Source organism: Silene latifolia, chromosome 11, assembly GCF_048544455.1.
Source record: "Silene latifolia isolate original U9 population chromosome 11, ASM4854445v1, whole genome shotgun sequence".
In the NCBI taxonomy this organism is placed as follows: domain Eukaryota; kingdom Viridiplantae; phylum Streptophyta; class Magnoliopsida; order Caryophyllales; family Caryophyllaceae; genus Silene; species Silene latifolia.
The window spans coordinates 180,356,538-180,381,483 of record NC_133536.1 but is presented as its reverse complement, the minus strand read 5'-3'; the positions used below and the strand labels follow the sequence as shown (position 1 = coordinate 180,381,483).

The window sequence follows — 24,946 nt, the reverse complement described above, 5'->3', positions numbered from 1 at the left end:
TAATGCAAATTAAATCAAAACATCTACAAATTTATTATATTATCATCTTAACCTATTAAAACAATAATATGAATAAATCTAAATGGAACAAAAGCAACAAAAACAAGAACATCAATTCGGCTGGAAAAAAATTTGTCACGGAAATTTTTTTTTTCTCTTTTCGGCCGATTGCTTTTTTTTTCTTTCTCAAAATTTTTGTTTGAATTCATTTATGAAAATCATCGAAAATAATTTCGTGGCCTTGTCTCTGATACCACTTGTAGGAAATATCGGTATACTTCCTTTAATATAATTAGGATTATAACGAAATTATGATTGTGAAACTAGTCATAAAAGAAATTGCATAAACAAAATAGTAAAGGATTAAGATTCAACCTTTGGTCCTAGCAAAATCGGCCTAAGAACAATATTGCAATGATATTCGCCTAATCGTTGCACCCAAGATGCTCCGAGAAATGCCCCTCAAATTGCTAGAACGAGATCCCCAATTTTCTATAAATGTTAGGGTTTTTTGTGTGTGATTTTTTTATGAGAGAAATGATAGAAAAATTAGGTTAAAAATAATCTCCCTACTCACCTATTATCACCGAAATAGGAGAGATTGAGGGAAGATATTTTTTTTCTTTCTTTTTCTTGTTTTGACCGAAATAAGGAGATAATTCTCCTTATTATTTTCGGTTTTCCCAACTACCAAAATGAGGTGATTAAATCTTCTTATTTTTGGTAGTTTACAAAATGTATATAAAATGTATAAATTATAAATTGTCATTTAATTTATTCCGTATTAATTAGTCTACACACAACAGCTTGCAGTCGAGTTATTAATATCGGTCGGTAATAATTTATTATGACAATCTGGTATAATATATACTTTAACTATAAATATAGCATATTTATAATTAGCTAATTAAATATAACTGATTACATTTAATTACGAGTTAACATCTTAATTCGTTTAAGCTAACATTATATACATTAATTAAATATAACATATTATATTCAATTTACGAATTGAAAGTTAATTCGTCTCAGCTAATATTATTTAATGGAATTAAATAATCGTCTCATCATCACATTGACTAACTGTTTAGTCAAATACTTGGACTAACCTTTTAGTCATATAAGGCATCAATGTGATTAATCACATCTCTCAAACACATCCTTTAGGTGTGATTTTTAGGGACCAGTTGATCACCACCATCAGTATGATAATAACGTCAAACTTTCTAGCAAGCCAACCGTTATTAGGGAATCGTTAATCAACTGATAAAATAGGAAGTATACCCTTGTGAACCTATAAGAGATTTATAAATGTTATCACACTAATTTGTGGAGGACACAAGCTCCAACACCTAGCTTTTGGTCCGGACCCGGAGACACCTTCGTAGTCTTTAAAGCCTATGGTATCCAACCATTGGATTGGGAGATAAAATTTCCTTTCGGCGCGGAACACTTGCGTGACCCATATATGGGTGATGTCAGGATCTATCCTAGCAATGTCTACCAAGGGAGTGGAAGTGAGGCGGAAACATCCGCGGCGGCGGAGGCCATGGACCTTGATGAGGTATGGGAGGAGGCGGCTCATAGGGCACCGGAGGATGAGGAGGTGAATGAAGAAGAGGAAGAGGACAAGGAGGAGGAGCAAGCTCAAGGAGGGAACAAGACGGGGAAGAGTCGTTCCGGGTGGGCTAGATGGTTGTCAAGCATTGGCAAGAAGAGGAAGCCCTCCGCGTAGTCGTAGTCTTATGATTCGAACTCTTTAGGACTTTTGTTATCGTTTAGAACTTTGAACACTTTAATTCTCGTGCTGTAAGCCGGCCATAAGGCCAATACTAGTAGACCTTGTGTGATTGAATGGCGTGGTAAACACCGTTTGAACTCCATTGTATGTATGCTCGACCATAGGGGAACTTGGAGGCCATTAGTGGCCGAAAATTTGGACTACCCAGTAACACTCGGCCGAGTACCCTTTTTGCTCGACCGATTGGTGGTCCACTCGACCGAGTGATAGCTCCACTCGATCGAGTAGGCCGAAAGACAGACCTGAAAATCTCCTGTAAATACGCCCACTCGACCGAGTGGCGTGACCACCCGACCAAGTGACTTTGACTCGGACGAGTAACTGCTGAATTCGACCGAGTACATTGGAATTTGACCCTTTATAGTAGTTTTGGACCACCTACGACGCATTTGACCTTGATTTTGGACTATGCCGACCCACTAAGAGCCGATTGACGATAGAAAACCCACACGATAGGCCTTTATGAATCGTTTAATCTTGATCTTGCCACTTGCTCGGGTGGTATACAAACATAGTCAACCTACAAATATTTATATGATGGCATAAAGTACATGAAAATGTGTAGGCATTCCGTAATAGTAGTGGTAATGTAAATAATACTAGTAAGTACACACCACGTGACGAGTTGGTAACACTAGTACGTGTTGTGGTGGTTTAATATGATATGTGAATGATATGTTGAATATTAAGAGTGATTGAGCCTAGTCATAAAGAGTACTCATATACATGTATATATACATATATTAGTCATACAAACTAGACGACTTTAGCCAGGCATAACATAGATATAGTAAAACAAGCCGAGACCTTTTGGAGAACACAACACGTGGTAATAATGGTAGGGTATGGGGAGAGTGTCATGTGAGACTTATAGCGAACTTCGGGACGAAGTTCCCTTTTACGGGGAGTGAATGTAAAAACTCGGAAAATTGAGAAAAAGAAAGAGCACGATACGTGGCAAAGTAGTGAGAACGAACAAGACCTATGATAGATAGGATATATTTGTGTAACAAGGAATATTTGGGAAAGAGAGTGAATGGCGAACTTCAGGGACGAAGTTCATTTTAAGGAGGGAAGATTGTAATACCCGACATTTATGAGACCCGTACTTAGACCTAGGGACACGTGAGGGAACCTACATGTACTCGAAGATAAAGGATGATCCTCCTACGAGACCAAGTAAGACCTAAACTAGATCTAGTAGACTTCCAGTGGACCGAGTAGAACACCAAGTGGACCAAGTGAGTCGGCACTCTGTCGAGTAAGAGTACACTCGACCAAGTGAGTACCACTCGGTCGAGTGAACCGGTCACTCGATCGAGCGGTGCTGAGTTGTACCCGATAAGGGAAATTCGGGATTTCATCATATCCCAACCCTATCCCATTCATTCTTCTCCTTCTTCCTTCTTACACTAAAACCCTCTCCCTTCTCTCTAAAAATGCTCCCAATGCCCTTCCCTTGGCCTTCAAGATTGGATTCATGGTGGAACACCTCTCCTATGTCCTGATCTACCTTTGTAAGTAAAAATTCCACCTTTTGCTCTTTGTCTTATGAGTAAATTCGAGTTAGGGTTTACTAAGAGAGGTTAATTAGTAATTAGCTATGTGAAATGAATAGTTAGTGAATAATAATGAGGTATTTTATGTTGTAATTTAGTATAGAGTGGATTGTGATAGTTATTACATGATTTATGTCGGATGAGATGGTTTTATGAGATGGATACTTGGTGAATTTGATTAGCTTGTGAATTATGCTAAGAGGTAGGTTATCCTACTCGATTTCAATATTTTGTATGCATATTTGGGTGTCTTTCCTCGCTATTGCATTCATAAGTCGGTTGGTATGTATGTGGGGTTGAGTTCATGAATTTGGTCATATGATAAATGTTGTTCTTTCATTTGTCATGTATGTTTGTGTTGTGTTGGAGGACTTTGGTGGTGATACTTGATTTTGAGGAGACGTAAGACGGTTGGGAAACCGTCTTGCGCTTGGGTCGCCCCTTGGAGCTTCCTACTCCAAGGGGGATGTGCACATAAATGACTTGAGTCACGGAGGGACTCGTGTGGTTGAGGCACAACGTCTGGCATGGGAACCCCCCCGGTTGGCTTCCGGACCCGGTACTTCTGGAGGTGTCCCGGTACCTTTGTATGAGATGTGGTGTCGTGGGCATGTCCCTGGCACCGGTGGTTGTGGGTACTTCTGGGCGTGTCCCGGTACCGGTATGGTGATTGCATAGTCGAGTCTCATTCACATGATTATGTTGCATCTACACTCATCGAGTAATGTCTTATGCTTATGTATTGAAACTGACATTTGTCTGTCTATGTAAATGTCACCTATTTTCGGGGTAGCCTTTGTCGATCCATATGATATTTTCGATCATAAGGGGAGCAGTTGTTTATAGCTTAGCTTTGGTTGCTTGCGGGAGACGGGACGAGTCGTGATGACATTCGAGTCAAGCATAGTTGATTAGATTAGTTTACTAGTCATGAGTTGTATTATTCATTTATGTCTATGTAATCCACTAAATACTTATTTATGTTAATTGTTTCTCAATTGCAACTCCGAATTCACTACCTCGCAAAACCGAGAAGGTAACATCTCCCAATTACCTTGGCCGGGTAAGAAGGGGGTGTTACACTTACCTTACGATCTCGAGGCGGAGGGACAAAAGACGATCTTCCAATCTCCCTTTTCTTTTCTCTCTTTCTCTCTTCTAAAATGTTGGGTGAGTTGTGTGTATGAGGAGATGCAATAAGGGGATAAGGTGAGGTAGATTTTATAAGATAAGGTGGGTCGATAAGGTGAGATGGAGTGTGTGTGTATATATATATATATATATATATATATATATATATATATATATATATATATATATATATATATATATATATATATATATATATACGGGATTTCGTGAGTTTGATTCTTATGGTGAGTTTGTGCTTTAAAATCTAGACCATTGAATCATGGGAAACCGAGCGCTGAGATCAAACTTATATGAAACACAACCAACTCACGCAACAAACCCATTAAACACGATCTCTTCAACCTCTCTCCATCCACAAATTACTGTCATCAAATCTTACCTTTCAATTTCTTAACAACATTATTATTTTTTAATTATCAATTAAATCAATATAAATTCCAATTATAACAAATTTGATTCGATGCATCAGATCAAACAAATTGTCCATCAAAATCTCTAAATCAACACAAGAACAATTCCATACTAATTGTAATTCATTTCCATCATTCACTTTGCCGTCAATGGTGGCATTTCCGGTGAATTTTGTGAAATCTAGATTAATTGTTCAATTTTCGTCTCTAACAATCTCGATTTTTCCAATTGGTATTTGATTGTGTTGGACCTGAAATCGTCAAATTATGATGATGAGGATGACGAAAATACTTATGATTTATTAATTTCTTCATAATTCTAGGCTGTTTCCTTTGGTCTTCAATTGGATTTATTATTTGGAATAAATTGAGCCTTGGTAGGTTGTTGTCGTTGTGTGAGCGAATTGGTTGCTGCCGCAGGTGTAAATTGGTTCGACCATGGTGATGACAAAATCGGGTTTTCTGCTGGTTGACATGAGTAGTGTCTGCTTAATGGTGAGACTGAGAGAAAACGAAGGCATGATGGTTAATGGTGATGGCTAAGATGGTGCGAGATGCAAGGCACGCTACTGCCATGGAGTCGAGCAGATTGGTGGTGTTGGTAGCTGGAGGCGCTGGTCTGAACTCAGGTTTGTCTGCTCGCTTTGTGTTGAATCGAGGGATTGGTACTTATAGCAGAAGAGATTTCCTCGTCTTCACGGCCACGACGTCGCTGACAGCAATCACATTACCATTTATTGCCAATGCTAAAAATATCCCGTTATTCGGCCTGAGAAAGAAACTCGAGAAAGCTGAGGAAATCATCGAAGAAGGGATTGAGTCAGCTGAGAAGGGTCTTGAAACAACAATCACATTACCATTTATTGCTGAGAAGGAGATTGAAGAAGCTGCAGAGGGGGGAGGGATTGTTGGTGGGTTAACTCAAGCTGGGATTGTAGCTGCTGCTGAAATGTTCGGTATCGTAGTAGCTACTTCTATTGTTAATGGCATTCTAGGACCGGAGCCGAAAAGGTCCTGAATCCTGATATTGTATTTATCTGTCTATAGAATTATGTAAATCAGTTTGTACTGATCACCAACATTTTTTTTATACAAAGTAAAATTATGAGTATTTGATTAAAATGACTGACTTGAGGAAACTCTTCTTGACATCTGAACATCAATCCTTCTGCCGAAAACTCGTTTTGTGTTGAATCGAGGGATTGGTACTCATAGCTGCTAGTGCGTAGTCCAATTGATTAAAATGACTGATTTTTTTAGACAAAGGGTTTGAATTTTATTAGTAGAGGTATTTTCAAATATGGATCATCTATAAATAATTTACATAATTTTAGAATTGAAAATGGTTGTCCAATGCATTGATATATATTTGTCTGCCAAATTTTCCACCAATTTATTACTTGATCCTTTAATACCTTCTTGTTTGTTCAGTGATATTCCGACATTCTGTGTGCCTACTCAAATAGATATTGAGTAGGTAATATTGAATAACACAAGAGTAACATGGAATAACAATGGGATACATTTGAATAATGAGAAAATTAGAGATGGGTGAGAATAACAGAAGAATAACATCACAATAACAACAAAATAACACTACAATAACAACACAATAACGCGGGAAAAAAAAAAGAGGAAAAAAAACCAAAGTAGTAGAAAAAATCAAAGTGATACCGGAATAACATCACAATAACACCAGAATAATAATACCACCCGAATAACAGCACAATAAAAAAAGAGTAAAAAAAATCAAAGTGACACCGGAATAACATCACAATAACACCAGAATAACAGCACAATAACATGTGGTAAAAAAAGAGTAAAAAAATCAAAGTAGTAAAAAAATCTAAGTGACACTGGAATAACACCAGAATAACAGTAGAATAACAGCACAATAACACGTGGTAAAAAAAGGAAAAAAATCAAAGTCGTAAAAAAAATCAAAGTGGCACCAGAATAACTTCACAATAACATGCGGTAAAAAAAAGAGTAAAAATCAAAGTAGTAAAAAAAAATGAAAGTGACACCGGAATATCATCACAATAACAGCAGAATAACAGTAGAATAACAACACAATAACATGTGGTGAAAAAAAAGAAAAAAAAAATCAAAGTCGTAAAAAAAAATCTAAGTGACAGCAGAATAACATCACAATAACATCGGAATAACAATAACAACACAATAACACGTGGTAAAAAAAAGAGGAAAAAAAATCAAAGTCGTAAAAAAAATCAAAGTAAAAAAAAGCACAATAACAGCATAATAACACGAGGTAAAAAAATAAGAGTAAAAAAAATTAAAGTAAAAAAAAATTGGTACAAAAAGAAAAAGAAAAAAAGGTAACATAATGAGAAAATTAAAGAAAAACATAAGAGAAAAAAAAAATAAAGTCGTAAAAAAAAAAGTACAATAAAAGCATAATAACACGAGGTAAAAAAAAAGAGAGAAAAAAAATTAAAGTAACACTAGAAAAGAGAGAAAATAAGTAAATGACAGTGGTTTTATATGACAGGTAAGATTAGACCTTGGTCATTCATCTCTAATATAATCTAGTAGCTGAGATTTCAAAGCGCAAACTCATCATATAAGTATGTATATATATATATATATATATATATATATATATATATATATATATATATATATATATATATATATATATATATATATATATATATATATATATATATATATATATATATATATATATAGTGTAAAGATCATCTAAGTCCATGTCTTACAATTGAGTCCATAAGTCTTCCTTAGAGCCTTTGGATGAGGAAGGTGGAGGGTTGAGATTGAAAGCAAAAAGGAGGGGATTAAAGCTCCTTAAACCCACTCTCTCACTACCTATACTAATTAATCACTAACTCTTCCTAATTAACTACTAATTTAATATATATACTTTTCCAAACACCACTTCTCTCTCATATCTCATAATTTCACTCATTTTTTATCTCTCAAAAATCTCTCCTCTCTAAAAAAACCAAACAAATTCAAAAACAAAAAAATCAAAAATTCCCCCTCCCCAACCCACCCGACCACCTTGCCACCACCCATCCTACCACCCACCAACCACACACCCCACGACCCACTTATGTCTCTTCTCACACCGCCACGACCAACCCCGACCAACCTCACCTCCCTTCTCCATCGACTACCAGCCACCCACCACCGGTCTCCACGCCTTTCCCCCACTACAACACCACGACCCATGACCTCCACGCCCTCCCCCACCTCCTCTTTTCCGACCACCATCAGCTCCTCCACACGTCACAACCAAACGCCTCACCGCCATTTTTCTTTGTTTTTTTCTCCACATCTGGAAGTGTTGCGGTTTTTTTTTCTTTTTCTTTTTTTTTTTTTTTATTTTTTTTTTTATTTTTTGGTGGTGGTGATGTTAAATGATGGTGGTGTTTTGTTTTAATTTTTTTTATCATTTTTCTTTGTTTTTTTCTCCAGATCTGGAGGTGTTGTGTTTTTTTTTCTTTTTTCTTTTTTTTTTTTAGTTTTGGTGGTGGTGATGTTAAATGATGTGGTGTTTTGTTTTGTTTTTCTTTTTTTCTTATGTTTTTTTTTTTTTTTTTCTGTTTTTCGGCTAAAATTGGTTTGTCTGTCGTTTTTTTTTTTTTCGATTTTTTTTTCTTTTGTTTTTACATGTTTTGTTTTTTTTTATTATGAACTAGATATTTTAAATTTTTAGATCTCAAATATTTCCTTTATATTTTTTTTGATTATTTTTAGATCTCAAATAGATCTAAGATTATTTGTTGATTTTAATCTTAGATATATTTAAAATATAGTCTTATTTTTAAGGTATTACACTTTTTCAATTAAAATTACACTTTTTTTTATTAAAATTACACTTTCTTTTGCTAGAATAACACTTTTTTCGGCTAGAATAACACTTTTTTCGACTAAAATTACACTTTTTCTGCTAAAATTACATTTTTTGTTGTTGTTAGAATTACACCTTTTTCTGTTAAAATCACACTTTTCTCCATTAAAATTACACTTTTTTCTGTTAAAATTATACATTTTTTTGCTAGAATAACACTTTGTTTGGCTAAAATTACACTTTTTTGTTGTTAGAATTACACTTTTTTCTGTTAAAATTACACTTTTTTTTGCTAGAATAACACTTTTTTCGGCTAAAATTACACTTTTTGTTGTTAGAATTACACTTTTTGTTGTTAGAATACACTTTTTTGTTGTTAGAATTACACTTTTTTCTGTTAAAATTACACTTTTTTTTTGCTAGAATAACACTTTTTTCGGCTAAAATTACACCTTTTGTGTTAGAATTACACTTTTTGTTGTTAAAATTACACTTTTTTCGGTTAGAATTACACTTACCTCTATTGGACTAATGTTACACTCTCCATGGACTTGGTCATATTCTCATATTCTCATTGGACTAATGTTACACTCTCAATGGACTAAAATTACATTCTCAAGGACTGAAATTATACTTTTATGGACTAAAATTACACTTTTCTGGACTAAAATTACATTCTCCTTGACTAAAAATAACAATCTCATTGGACTGAAATTACACTTACTTGGACTAAAATAACACTTTTTGTCATTAAAATAACACTCGTAAAATGCTAAATTACAATAACTTGTGATAAAATGACAAAAATTCAAAATATTATTCGTTAAAATCACTCGGAAAAGATTGAAGTTCAACTTATAAAACGCTAAATTTTCGAAAATATTTCTTAAAATTACACTTTTTGCCGTTAGAATTACACTCGTAAAATCCTAAAATGTCGAAAACTTGTCTTGAAAAAAAAAAAAAACGAAAAAAACGAAACAGTCGAAAACTTGTCTCGAAAAAAAAAAAAAAAAACCGAAACAGGAAAAATGTTAACAAAATTTTCATAAACTTTGAAGTATAAGACAAAATATGGTGTTAATTGTGTATGATAATGAATTAGTGAGTGTATTATTAAAACTAGAGAGAGAAGTGAATTAATTAGTGTTAAGTGTGTTTTTTGCTTTCAATCTCAACCTTCCACCATACATGATCCAAGGGTTGTTGGAGGGACTTATGGTCTCAAAAAAAAAAAAAGGGACTTAGAAGAACTTTTTGCTCTATATATATATATATATATATATATATATATATATATATATATATATATATATATATATATATATATATATATATATATATATATATATATATATATATATATATATATATATAGAGAGAGAGAGAGAGAGAGAGAGAGAGAGAGAGAGAGAGAGAGGAGTTCTTATAAGTCCACAAATTTGGTTGAGTCCCTAAGTCCTAATCTTAGCCACTCATTTTTTGGATGTAACTTCAGTACTTTATGAGTGTAACTTTAATCATTTATAGCTATTTTTTATATAAAATTTGAATTTATGGCTATTTTTTTATACAAAATTTTGAATTTATGGCTATCTTTTTAATATTTTGAATATATAAATTTGAATTTATGTAATTTTAACGATTTATGTAATTTCAACATTTTATGAGTGTAACTTTACTTTTTTTTATGTAATTTCAACACTTTTGAGTGTAACTTTACTGTTTTACAAGTGTAACTTTACTGCTTTACAAGTGCAACTTTAGTATTTTAAGAGTCATTTTTTATGTTAAAATTGAGATTTATGTAATTTTTATTATAGGTTGAATTTATATAATTTTAACACTAAGTTTAATGTAATCCTTGAGTCCATTTTGAGTGTAACTTCAGTTCATTAAGAGTGTAACTTCAGTCTGTTACGAGTGTAATTTCAGTCTGTTAAGAGTGTAATTTCAGTCTGTTAAGAGTGTAATTTCAGCCGTTAAGAGTGTAATTTCGGTCATTTAGAGTGTAACTTTAGTTCGTTTAGAGTGTAACTCTAGTCCGTCAAGAGTGTAACCCTAGTCCGTCAAGGGTGTAACTTTAGTCAACCACCGACAATACCACCACCATCATCCATCCCGTCACCACCACAGCCATCACCCACAAAACGAAAAAAAAAAGATCAACAATAGAAATAGATCTGAAAAAAACCCGACAACCCCACACACATCCGCCATGACCACCACCGTCGGTCCTTGCCGACAAAAAACTTAAAAAGAAAAAAAAACGTCCTCACCACCAACAACCCACGCCTGCAACTACCAAAAAAACCCACCACAACTCCAACAAAACCGCCAACTTTGACACAATAAAAAAAACAGATCTGCAAGGAGGACGAGATGAGAAATAACGAAGGGGAAGAGGAGCACAGAGTGATGGCGGCAGTGGAATGGTGGTGGCGGTGTGGCGACGTTGGGGTGAGGGAGAAGGGGGTGGTTGTGAAGGTTTTTCTCAGATGTGAAAAAAAATGGAAAAGAGGAAGCGGCAGCATGGTGGAGTTGTGGTAGAGTGCGGCGGCGTAAGGGATAGGGGTGGTTTTGTTGGATTCTCAGATCTGAAAAAAATGGAAAGGAGGAGGGATGCGGCAGCGTGGAGGAGACCGTGGTGGAGTTGTGGCGGCGTTCGAGTGGTGGTGGCGGCCTACAACATTGGCGTGGTTGTAGAGAGGTGTGGCGGCAATGGAATGGTGGTGGCCGCAGTTTAGAGAGAGATGGGAGGAAGAGAGAGAAGTGAGAGATTTGTGTTGTGAGGGAATGAAATGAGAGGGGTGTGAGAGATTAGGGTTTTGTAGTATTTATATCATATTCTTTTATTTTGCTCTAATCCTAGCAATCCATTATTTAGATCTAAAGGCTTCGATGGGGACTCAAGGACTCACCTAAATAAGGTGGACTTATAGGATCCATTTTCTCTCTCTCTCTCTCTCTCTCTCTCTCTCTCTCTCTCTCTCTATATATATATATATATAGTGAAGTTCTTATAAGTCCACTTATATATTTGAGTCCATAAGTCCTCACTACATCCCTTAGATATCCCACTAAGAATGGTTGAGATTGAAAGCCAAAAAGCATACTTAACACTAATTAGGTTCCTATACACTAATTAATCCACTTTCTCTCTCTAACTTTAATTATACATTCACTAATGAATTATTATACACAAAAAATTTTTTGAGCACATTTTTTTTGACTGAAACTTTATACAAATGTTACGACATTTTCACTGTTTTAAAAGTGTAATTTCAACGGAAAAAAGTGTAACTTTAACAAAAAAAAACGGTTTGACGGATTTTATTTTGAAATTTGAAAATTTGAAGCAAGTTTACAATATATTTTGCGTTTTACGAGTGTAACTCAGTTTTTACGACAAATATTATTTTGAATTTTTCAATTTTAACACAACTCATTGTAAATTGAGTGACTTATAAGTGTAACTTTAGTCTTTTAAAAGTGTAACTTTAGTCCATTAAATTATAATTTTTGTCCATTAAAGTGTATTTTTAGTCTATTGAGAGTGTATCTTTAGCCCATATTAAAAGTGTAACTTTAGTCGATTAAAGTGTAATTTCAGTCCATTGAGAGTGTAACTTTAGTCCATTGAGACTGTAACTTTAGTCCATATTAAACATTTAACATGAGTCCATTGAGAGTATAACTGTAGTCCTTGAGAGTGTAACTTTAATAGAGATAAGTGTAACTTTAGTAGAGAAAAATGTAACTTTAATAGAGATAGCTGTAACTTTAATAGAGAAATGTATAATTTTAATAGAAAAAAGTGTAATTCTAATAGAAATAAGTGTAACTTTAATAGAGATAGCTGTAACTTTAACTTTAAAACAGAGTAAGTGTTTTTTTAATAGAGAAATGTGTAATTTTAATAAAGAAAAGTGTAATTTCAATAGAAATAAGTGTAACTTTAACTTTTAGAAATAAGTGTAACTTTAACTTTAATAGAGATAAGTATAATTTTAATAGAGAAATGTGTAATTTTAATAGAAATAAGTGTAATTTTAATAGAAATAAGTGTAATTTTAATAGAAAAAAAATGTAACTTTAACAAAGATAAGTGTAATTTTAATGAAGAAAAGTGTAATTTAAATGGAAAGAACTGTAACTTTAATAATAGACATAAATGTAATTTAGAAACATCAAACAAAAGTCGAAAAAAAAAGTCATACTAGATCTCGTTTAAAAACCTAGAACTTTTCAAAAGACTAGATATAAAATTTAAAAAATATACAATGTCATACTATCACCCGGAAAAACGAATATAAAAAAGACGAGATTTTAAAAAATATAAAATAAGACGATATTAGAAATACTAAATATAAAAAAAAAACTTTGTAAAATATCACATATTTATTTACAAATACAAAAAAAAAACGATTAAAAGGAGGGAGAAGGCTGAGATTAAAAACGATTAAAACGATATTTTAAAAATGAAATTTGAAGAAAAAACGACATATAAGAAACGAGATTCGAACAAATATAAAACAATACGATATTTAAAAAAAGAAATATGAAGAATGAATAAAAAAAAATTACACAAAACAACGACACACAATAAATAAATAAATAAAAAAAACCAAAAAAAAACCAAAAAAAAACAAAAACGACACACACAGTGACAACAACACCAACAATTACAAACAACGACAACAACACAACCCATGGTGCTGGCTGCGTGGAAGAAAGAGGGGCGGCAGTGCGGCGTGAGGCGGGTGGATGCGTGAGGTTGAGGGGTCAGATCTGGCGGTGGTGTGCGTGAGGTTGAGGGTCGTTGGTGGTGGTGGCTGCGTGGTTGTGCGTGGGTGTGTGGAAGGTGCTATGGTGGCTGTGGTGGGGGTGTCGTGGGTGGTGGTGGTGGCGTCAGATGATGGTGGTGTCGAGTGAGGGCTGGGTTGGTATTGTCGGCAAAGGCCGACGGTGGTGGTGGCGTCAGATGGTGGTGGTGTTGGGTATGGTGGTGTCGGGTGAGGGGGTGGGTTGGTGAGGAAAAGAGGGGGAATTTTTTTTGCATTTTTAGGTTTTGAATTTATTGGGTTTTTGATAGAAAAGGAGAATGAATTGTGTGACATGAGAGATAAATGGGTGTGATAATAAATTATATATAGTGAAATTAGTGATAATTAGAGTGGATTAGTTAAGGTAGTGAGGGAGAATGTTTATTTAGCTAATTAATCACCTTTTTGTGCTTTGATCTCCACCGCCCATCTTCCTCATCCAATGGCTTGGATGAAGACTTATGAACTCACACTTACAAGGAGGACTTATATGATCTCAACACTATATATATATATATATATATATATATATATATATATATATATATATATATATATAGATTTAGGATCCGGTGAGAACGATCATTCGGTGCAAACGGTGAGAACGACCTATAATAAGGAAATTACAACAAATATTACGGTCTGACTAATTTTCTTAATTGCGCGGTTCATATATATATGTTATACTTTTTTCATTTCTTTCTCTCTCCTCCCATTTTGTAATTCTCGTTCTTCTCTCTACCTTTTCCCCAAATCATTTTAAACCCTAATTTTCTTCCAAATCATTTGTTCGTCAATTTCTGGTGAATCTATTACCGATGACGATGATCGATTATTAATCGTCTGCCGTTTTCTCGTCTTACTTTCTTTAATCGTTCTATTTCTATGGATTCCGCAAGTAGTTTGGTATGATTTGATCTTCACCTTTTAGTTGTTCATGCCGATTTCCTCAATTTTTGCTTTAATAAGCTGAAATATCCTTTTTAATAAGCTGAATCTAATTACTTCGTTGTCTTTGAAATCATTGTTGCAGGTTCATCTGCGTTACGGTTGAGCTTTTGGTAATTAGGTATTTATCTTACTGTAGTGATTATTTTTAGGTTTTATTTTTGTTTATGTCCGGCTTATTCTTTGATTTCAGTAGATGTTTACCTACGTTCGGTTGCATGCAGGTTGTTGTTCCGTTTCAATTGAAGAGGATCGTCGTCTTAGTGTATTCTCAAATAGGTATTAATATTATTTCCCTATTTTTTTTGTTTGCTTTTACCTTTTTTTTTCCTTTTTGCTCTGTTTTCAGTCTTAGCTTAACATGATTGTAGTTTATGAAGTTTCCTACCTGAAATTTGTGTTGTTACAACAAGTTTTTGTTGTTTTTTATGTGTATTTTATTGTCGAGCTTTTTTTATGTGTGTTTCCACGTTCTGTCCTTATGTTTGCCTTTCAGAATTTAGTCTGTGTGTGCTTTCATGTGGTATCATCTAAGTACGTCCCAACGGTTATCAGTCACACTAAGTCAATTGCTAGGTACATTCATGTGGTATGTTTGTCGTGACGATATGTCCTATGTTTTTGTGGCATTTTTTGTATGCTTGGCATAAGGTGTTTGATATACTATTATTATGCTTTTTGTATTACTTTTTTTGTTTTGTTGTGTGTTTCAGTGGGGGTTTTAAGGGTCTAGGTGCACTTTAATACGCGTTAACCACGTTTATTTAGTCCATAGGCACGTTATTTTGAGTTAAATAAAATGAATTCATCAGTGCCTTTTAAAGAGGGTGATCGTATCTGAATGTGTTCTGTAATGTTTGTGTTTTGTACCTGTAACGTATCTGTGATGCCCGTGTGATGTCCGCAGAGTATTTTTTTCATGGATGGTTTGTGTGTTGATCTGGTTTTTTGTACAATTTGTGCTATTTTTCTTTTTTTGCTTGAAAATCGTCTTGCATGTAACCTTAGTTATGTTTTATTTCACCGCATTACAGTTTTGACTGTCATTTTGATGTGTGATTTCATGTGTTTCCTAACTTGTTAGTTTTTTGTGGTTGCTTTCCGCGTTACAGCAGTGTGTTGTATAATCGTGAGTTTTTACTGATTTTTTATAAACCCAAGGGCTACATATCAGCTAGGTACGTCCCAAGGGACTGTAGTCATGTTAAATTTTCCGCTAGGTACGTCCTTATGTTATTTGTGGCGTGGTGATATGTATTGATGTTGTATGAAACTACCTTTCATCTGTATTCTGTTGTCCCTTTCATTTTGTAGTTCGTAGATTGTCCCTTTTTAAAATTATATACCACATTCACTATTTATTTGTACATGAAGTATTACTATTCCGTTTTTTATTTGTATCATCGTATACGTTGCTGCATTTTAGTGATTATTGGGTACGTCATAATTATTTTCAGTTACATCTTACATGAATGCAAGTGTAATAATGAAGCGATCTAGGCCTGAACCATCTACGTTAGATGTAGGTGGCCCAAGTAATCATCAGGAAGCCCCTAGTACAAGTATACAACAGGCTGGTTCAAATGCTACCGATGATTTTCCGGTATTAAAAACAAGAATGAGTCCCAATCTTCTCTTACAATTTATCAAAAGTGGGCTGTCTGATAATCAGATTTCAGATATTCAGGATATGGGATTTGGAGGCATCTTGTGTCTTAAGACTGACATGCTTCCTGGGCAGCTGGCGTACTGGCTTGTTTCCCCCTTTGATCCATTCACGTCTTCTCTCTTAAACAGGCAACTCCCTATTCGTGACGAAGATGTTCATCTAGCCACAGGGTTACCCATGGGTGAGATAACAATCTCACAAGCGACCCGATTTGAGCAGACTGAAGAGTTTTTAGAGCTGGTTAATGAATGGAAATCCCAATATGAGGGAGTTGACAAAGTGACCAATAGCCATGTCTTGTCTAAGATGGCTGAACAAAGACAAGGTGGGGCAGATTTCAAGAGAAATTTTATCGTGTTTATCGTGTCGGCTTTACTTATGGGATTTAAGGGTAACGTCCCAAGTATTCGGATACTTAAGTGTTTGAGGGATGTCTCTCTTATACCACATATGAACTGGTGCGACTTCACCCGAAGAAACTTAATTGCAAGTGTCCAACAGTGGTGGGCTGATAAAAAAAAGGAAGACAACGGTGGGTGCAAGAAGATCTTCAGAGGACCTATACTGGTTCTAATCCTCATTTATCTGGATAGGTCGGTTTTCAAAACTAGAACAGTTGACCACGTGTTCCCAACACTTTGCACATGGACAAAGGATGCAATATCTTTTCGTATATCAAAAGAAAAAAAGGAGGCTCGTAGGTTTGGTTCCGGGTTCATCGATAACCAGCTTGTAAAGCATCCCGGGTGCTTTGGTTCTGGGTTTAGGGAACGCAGTACCAGACCATAACCTGATGTTATGATGGAGCAAGATGTCGTCGAGAATGAGAATGATGCGCCCAACAACAATGAGCCTGACAATCACGATGATAACGTGACACGTGTCAGTAATTGTATTGTGAGGATGGCAACCACGGCGAAAGCACTTGCTGCTGCGTTTCACAACTTTGCAGATGCAATCAACAGTGCTAAACTTGTAATGTCGGATTCTATAGTTGTCGGCCAGCTTTCTCGCCATGGCGATTCTCTCGCTAGGCGGGTTCCGATTGACACCACTGTTATCCCCGAGGCGGGGGTTGGGGCTAATGCGGACCGCGGTAAAGTCGACCCTACTGTTGGTCCCGGTACTGCCAAGAATTCAGATGATCCCGGTACTGCCAAGAATTCAGATGTACATCCTACAGTCCATGTTGCTCACGAGACGACCACTACAGTTGGTAGGTCAGAATCTGATAAACACGGTGTTCGGGCCACGTCATCAGCAGAGGGTGTTAATGATGACCCATGCTGGAATGACCCTGCTTTTGTGGCAGCGGCTATCACGTTAAGTAACGCATTCAATGAACTCTTTGCACCAAAGAGAAGACGTGTTGCTCCGAGTGCCGACATTCAACCTTTTTCGGTCTCAAGACATATCAGATTCCTATGGTTCACAAGGACCTCCCATCAAACCTGTTGCTTCTCCCCAAACAGAACCTACTCATGGATTCCCGTTAAACTCTTCTAAGTCGGTTCATAATGTGGCAAAACCAGATAATAAGAGGGATCATTGTTCCACAAATATTCAAGTCACCTTATGTTCAACGGAATATATCTATGCTTGCTGAGTTAAGCCAATCTGAGAAGGATTTTTCTGACTTGGTGTTTAGGGATGGATCTGATGAGATGTACAACTCATATTGGTTCCTTGTTCTGTATGTGCATCTAATGTTGTGTTATCTGTCAAGCGTACCTATAACATTTTATATCGTATATATACCTCTGACTATTGTACCTACCTGTTATCTTTTTGTTTCAGTGAGGTACTATTCCGGAATCACCGTTTCCAGCTAAGACGATGTGATTTTAAGACCTTTATTGCCAACACCAAGATAGCTGCAAATGTAATCAATGTATGGGCTAGTATTTTGAAAAAGAGAGAGGAAATAAGAGCAGCCTCCCCCCCTTTACGATTATACGCGTTCGTTACTCACAATATACGTTGTCTTATGCTCTTTTTTTAGATTGATCAAAGGCGTGTTTGCTTTTCCCTGTGTTTAAATTTTTACATTTTTGTTTTTTAATTAGGGAATTATATGTGAAGATAGCACCGAGTATGATAAAGTGAAACTGGTGAGCTTGCAATATATTTATTGCATCTAAAGTTAAATTAGCATGTTTGCCCGTTTTTTGTGTGTTCACTAAGGTACATATATGTTTTTCCAAACCCAGATGATGTTTTCTTTCACACTTCGTGAGCCGCTCTTGGTCTGTGTCAACTTTATTGCCCGTAAGATTGAGGTCATCCACCCAATGCAACCTAAATCAGTAGACTTTGCTGAATATGTCCATATGGTGGTGAGCATTTTGATTTTGCAAACCCTTTTAAGTGTTCAAACGATGATGCCTAATTAGTTCTCCAAATATGTTTGCTAATTTTTGTTTGGCTTTTTTTTAGAGGGACTTTATTCGTTCCGTCATGATCCCTCGTTCGAGCAGATTCAAGACAGTACAGTTTTTCAAATGTGAAGAGTTCGTACCCAAGTCACATGCGCTTGATATTGTGGATGATGGCATTTACCTGATGTGTTACATGGAGATATATACAGGCTGTCGTCAAATACTCAAGACCCAAGTCATAAACGTAAGTTACATTTTTTTGTTGCCTAAATACGCTATATACTTTAGTAGTTACATTATCCATAATAAAAATGTAATATATCTTGCACTTTACAGGTTAGGCCAACAGCTGCAGTTGGCAAGATCCTTTTTAGGCAGAAGTTGAAATATTGTTTTGCTCTCCTTTCAAGTGCCCAGAATTATCTGTCACAACAAGTTTCAATAGATGCAAGGCGTCTTAATGTTAGGACTGGGTAAGCAAACAATTTAAAATTAGTATAAATGTTCATGATCTGTTGGTGTTTTTCGATATAAACCAATTACGTGTTTTCATCCATCTTATAAAGGAAGCAAGCGGTTGAACAACAAGTGGTATATTCTGATTCGCATCTCTTGGATTACGTGTTCCTTCCATCAGAGGGAGATGCAGCTAAATAGTAATAATATGCTTACAATATCAGCTTGAATTTTTGACTTTTTTTGTTTATTCCACATAATGACTTTTTTGTATATACCGTATATTTGATTTTGTAGTGATGCAGTAGTTGTGACAAACTTTGAGGAAGTAACAAAAGAAGGCATGTCCTCTTTGAGGCCTCGGAAACGGGTCGTTGATATGGTATATTTTCATTTTATCAAGACCATATTTGTCTCTTAGTATTTTTATTTAGTACAAAACAACATTTCATTTTTTTCATTTTAGGTAATTGATATGTTCGGGATCTATTCAACCTTACTCAAGCCAGAATTGTTGTATATCCCAACAACCGCACGAGTTAGTATAATTTTTGTAGCTGTTTCTCAATTAACATTTTTTAACGAATAATGTGTCATAGAAATATGATGATGTTTTTTGTTCATTGCAGCACCTTAATCCACAGCGAGATAGAACACTTGGCCGCAATTACATTAAAACATCCTATATGCCAAATGATGGGACGTGTGTTAAAGCTGTAAGTACACTATCTGTTTTCTTTGGATATCTTAAAACTGCATTTTGTCTATTTGAATATAACCCTAGTTTTAGTCATCTTACACGAATTTTTAATTTGGCTTTCAGATGTTTATACCCATTATAGAAGATAGCCACTGATTTCTCATCGTGTGTGATATGGAGGAGAAGACGAACTATATCTTAAACTCACTACGTACCAAGGATATTCGGCCTGATACAGAGATCGCTGTGGACGTGGTACATATCATTAGTTTCTATCTTTTTTACTATATAATTTTTCTCTGTTTTCTCCATATATAGTACGTTCATTTTTTATTCTCCTTATTCAGGTTAGCAATGTCACTACGATTTTATGCCATTCAAAAGGGTACAAACAGTTTGTAGGTGTTCCCCTCTTTCCATTTGAGACTCTTAATGTTCCTCAACAGACAAACATGTAAGTTCATCATTCTTACTCCTTTCCACCATCGTTATCATCAGTTATTTCCATTCAAGTCAGCCTTTAATGTTAATTATTGTCGCTATGCTTGTGAAGACACGGTTGCGGTGTCTATGTACTGAAATGGTTGGAGGCTGGCCGTGACCGATCCTTGTGGACAGCTGCGAGCAATTTCAAGGGTTTGCCTTCATTCCGAAGGGTAGTTGCGTTATGCTTGTTACGATGGCAAGAAAATCAGAGAGAGGTCTTATATTGTTTTCCTTTATTTTTTACCCTCATTTCCAGTTTTACCTTAATACAACCATTTAAATCACGGGTTATCAGATTTTAATTATTGTGTTTGACATGCAGATGTTTTAATGGACGACAAGTGTTTGTTTGGAAGATGTGTGGCTACTAGCAATCAACCAAGGAGTATGTGTGGTTCATTTTATGAAAGGCGTAATGGTGTAAAATAGGACTTGGTATTTGGTGTGTCATGTAAAGGCAAACTGAGCCTATTCAACCGCTATATCCATTAAACACCAGTTTATGTCATTTTGTTGGATGGCATAATTGTCTAGAATATATTCCCACGAATGCTCAGATGTTCTTAACTCGGCAACGTGTAATGGTAGGGCATGGTCCCTCATTTTGACCGTCTTTTTCGTGTTTGTGGATTGTCTAGAGGTCTAATGAAAAATGTAATCTGATCTTTTGTTCAATAGTTGTGTCAAGTGACCGACTTTTATGCCAATTTGCTAGACATCATTTTGGATAATCCATCTTTATTGGAGTTGGCAGTGTGCAAGAATGGTTACACATTCTGTTTTTTTGGTTGATGGTTATGTTTCAAAAACTTTTTGGAGATAAAAAAAGGTGTAACTCTGGCCTTGGTTCATTGTCGAATGTTGGGCTTATAACTTGTATGCAGGAATTATGTTACTAGTTACGCCATCTTATCACTGACACACACCAATTATATTTTCAGATACGTCAAAATCATTTGCATACTCAAGTATGATATTTAACTTTTCAATTGAACACCTGACTGTTCATTAGTTTCAGGATTCCACATTTTCAACTTCGAATCATCGTTTATTAACATTCACGGGTTTTTATCTACTCAGAATACTAGTAGGTACGCTTTTTACGTAAAACATGTGCAACAATCATGTTAACATACACGCTTTTTTTAGTTTTCACTTAAACTCACCAATACGTGTATCCGTTTTTGTCGTTGGAAAATTAGACGTCATACAATATTAATTTTGTCTATGGAACTTAAATTCGCGAATCATCGTTTATAAATATTTACGCTATTTATTTTCATATATAATACTGCCAGGTACGCTTCTAATGTAAAAGATGTGCAACAATTGTGTTAATATACACAGTTATCATATTTCAAAATCATATATAATACTGCCAGGTACGCTTTTATTTTCACATAAAACTGAAATCATCAGTTAATGGAAACTAGCTGACAGTTCACGTTTATCAATTCATCATAGCTATAACAAAAATACACAATAATTCTTCCTATCAAAACCTATTAATGATCATCCATGTATTGTATAGGTTAAAATGTATAGTTTCCATTCACAACTCCGATAGATACACTTTCAGCCTTGACAGATGCACATATAATACTTGAAGATACGCTCATAAATCATAACAAAAATCAAAATAAAAAATGTTCAATAATCCCATATAACAGCTCAAAAAATGAAGTCTCAAATCCTCCCGCCATTATTCATTATATTTGTGTATGTGATCCGCAACTCCTTTCGTTGTTCATTCCTGAAACGAAAAAAGGCTATAAAACATTAAAGGTTACAAATTTGGTTAGATACAACAATACTATTCCTTAATTATGTACCAACTAAACAAATTCAATCGGCTATCAGTATTATCTAATAATGAATGCACCAAAATTAATAGCGTACCTGTATCATGGAATCATACTCTCCCAGGACAATTCCGACTATCATGGAATCCTAATTCTCCGCAAGCATTGCATTTCCTGGGCGCTTTCTTCTGTTCTTTTATAGCTTGTTCCTTTTGGGACATCATTCTTTTTCCAGACCCTTTTGTTTTTGACTGAATAGGAGGTAAGACAACCACTTCCTTTGGTATTTTTGTTCCTAAGAGCATCTCAAGTTCCCTATTCTTGTTTCTCAGCCTATCACCCGTGTTACTACTACTACTACTACATTCTGACGTACTGGTTTGTGCGCTTATCTTGTCTTTAAAACCTTTCAAAATGCCCAGTAATTCATCAACATACTCAGGTTTTTGTTCAGCGAGCGTCACACACGAGAACACCTCGAACCATAAGGTACCAATTTTGTGTCGTCTAACATCTAATGAGTTACAATCTTCAATTAAAGTATGTGGCACATTATTACAAATCGGCTGACATGTTGCCAATTTGCTCCACCTACTTAACAGATACTGATCTGGTACATTGTCAAAACCTTGTTCTTTCAACACGTAAAGCGCATGACGGCAAAAAATTCCATGTCTCTCGAACTTTTTATAGGTGCAGTTCACTTTCATTTCGTCAGAGATAAAGTTAACATAGTAACCTTGTCTTTTTCACGATCAATAATGGGGATGCTGTCACTGGTAGTAACCCCTAATATTTTAACACCACAGGTGAAACAAGCAGCCACCCACTCGTTTTTAAATTCAGAAAACATCACTGGGGTGTAGAACTCAGAAGCGTGTTTTTCCAAAGGGTGAGGCGTTTCTAGATCAGGAAAGGAGTTTTTTGACTCGGCTATTAATTTGGACTGTTTCCATCGTTGAGCGTCCATAGCACTTTCAAACCTCATAAGAAACTCAACCAAAGTTAGGTTTGGATTCATGAAATTACCAAAAAAGCTATTCTCGGACTCAGACCTGGACGTGGTTCTCATTAGTCCACCCATAAATAAATCCCTGAAATATGCTAGGATCGAAGAAGCCCTTTTGTTAAACATTCTATCTAACCATTCATTGTCGGTCAGCCCGTACGAGGATATAACTGAGCACCACCGTTCCTCAAACTCAGACGGTTCGATATCTTCTGCCCAAACACAGGAGCACAACTCTTTCATGATGTTAGTTTCTCGATATAGCGTAGTTCCGATCTTGTCTGGCAGCTTTTTCATGATATGCCACATGCAATATATGTGCTGAGTTTTGTCCCCGAACACTGTTTTAACCCCTGCTCTTATGCCTCTATCTTGATCAGTAATTATGCACACATGATACTTATTGCTCATTGCGCTCAGAAAATTCCAAAACAACCATACGAAATCCTCATCAGTCTATTTCCTTATAAGTCCTGCTCCAAATGTCACACATTTTTTGTGATGGTCAACCCCCGTGAAAGGTGCAAATATCATTTTATATGTGTTCATATTAAACGTCGTGTCAAAAGACGTCATATCCCCAAAGAGAGTGTAATTCTTTATAGCTATAGGGTCAAACCAACAAACCCTAGATAGTCGACCACGATCGTCAACATCAAAATCAAAGTAGTACGAACTACACATGGCTTTTTTGTGCATGAAATTTTCAATCATCATTTGCGCGTCATACCCTTTAATAAATTTCTTCACATCCCTCCAAAATTTTTTGAAGTCCTCGAGTGATGCCCCTACATTTTGATACCCTTTCACGTACTCTTTGAACATCCTAAAGCTTTGCACAGGCCCCTTATTCACTTTAGAATTCTCAACAATCATGGTTTTATGTATAAGGGTTAATTCTCGTGACTCGGTCAAGTGCACCACGATGTTTGGTGTTGAGAGGAGGTGGGTGTGACCTTCATGAAAGTCAACAATCACATATTGTCCTTTTTCATTTCTTCGAAAAAAAATCTTTGCATTACATAAAATTCTAGTTCTCTGTCTCTTTTTTTACCTTCCCTCTAGGTTTACTTCCTACAGCCTTACTGGACACACAGTACTTAGTCATGACAACCCCGTCTATGTTTCGTTGCGTCGACTTCCTCATTTTAAAACCAGAATTAGCAGCATAACCCTTATAGAATTCTAGCCCATCCTCTAGTTTATCAAAGATCATACCCAAAACAGGCTTCAATTCTGGCGCACATACAGGTATTCTTTCCTTCGGGGTTGTCTCGATGATTGGTGAGCCTGCATCTATGCACGCTACACAGTAGAACAGTATGGGTATAAGCAGCGAGTTCAAATAACTGATGCACAACAAATATAATTTGCAGGTACGCTAATTTAGTCAAAAGCACAAAATCAATTAGAAAACAAAAAACCACAGAAATTAACACAGAAATTTGTGCCTGATCGCTGACATATCGTATTTTTCATTACTGACTACTTAACGTAGACGTCAAGATACACCAATCACGTCTAATAATTTTGACATAGGCAGAAAGTCAAATGCTTATTATGACACGAATCGGTATATCCCTTAATTATAATTCTAGATACGCTGCTGAAAAACACAAACGCATCAACTATACTAATGGATACGCTATTCATATATGCTGGTTAAGTAAGGGAGGTTTCGTCATTCTACCAGGGACATTTTCCATATAAGGCAATTACATCAATTATACTAATATACATGCTATTGAACTAAACAGAATACTGTATAGCGTGCATAAGAAACATGATCAGCAAGTGTAATAATCAACTCTAAAACAAATTGCATATCACATACACTAACCAGACCGGTAAGACAACTGTTCTTATCCATCAGACTCATCAATTTATAATACCAATCAGGCTAATGAAACAT

The 24,946-nt window shown here is 35.6% G+C and overlaps 3 protein-coding genes across 3 annotated transcripts; 1 reads left to right on the top strand and 2 right to left on the bottom strand.

Annotated features, from left to right (window-relative positions):
- The first annotated feature begins 4,782 nt into the window (after window positions 1-4,782).
- Window positions 4,783-6,023, top strand: LOC141615216 (uncharacterized). The gene has a single exon (XM_074433678.1). It carries the CDS (start codon window positions 5,452-5,454, stop codon window positions 5,938-5,940), a length of 489 nt encoding a protein of 162 aa, XP_074289779.1. The 5' UTR covers window positions 4,783-5,451; the 3' UTR covers window positions 5,941-6,023.
- A 16,112-nt stretch (window positions 6,024-22,135) lies between these two features.
- On the bottom strand, window positions 22,136-22,735 carry LOC141614434 (uncharacterized). Its single transcript, XM_074433180.1, has one exon. The coding sequence runs from the start codon at window positions 22,733-22,735 to the stop codon at window positions 22,136-22,138; it is 600 nt and encodes a 199-aa protein (XP_074289281.1).
- LOC141614433 (protein FAR1-RELATED SEQUENCE 5-like) lies at window positions 22,732-23,445 on the bottom strand. The gene has a single exon (XM_074433179.1). The coding sequence runs from the start codon at window positions 23,443-23,445 to the stop codon at window positions 22,732-22,734; it is 714 nt and encodes a 237-aa protein (XP_074289280.1).
- Window positions 23,446-24,946: the final 1,501 nt, after the last annotated feature.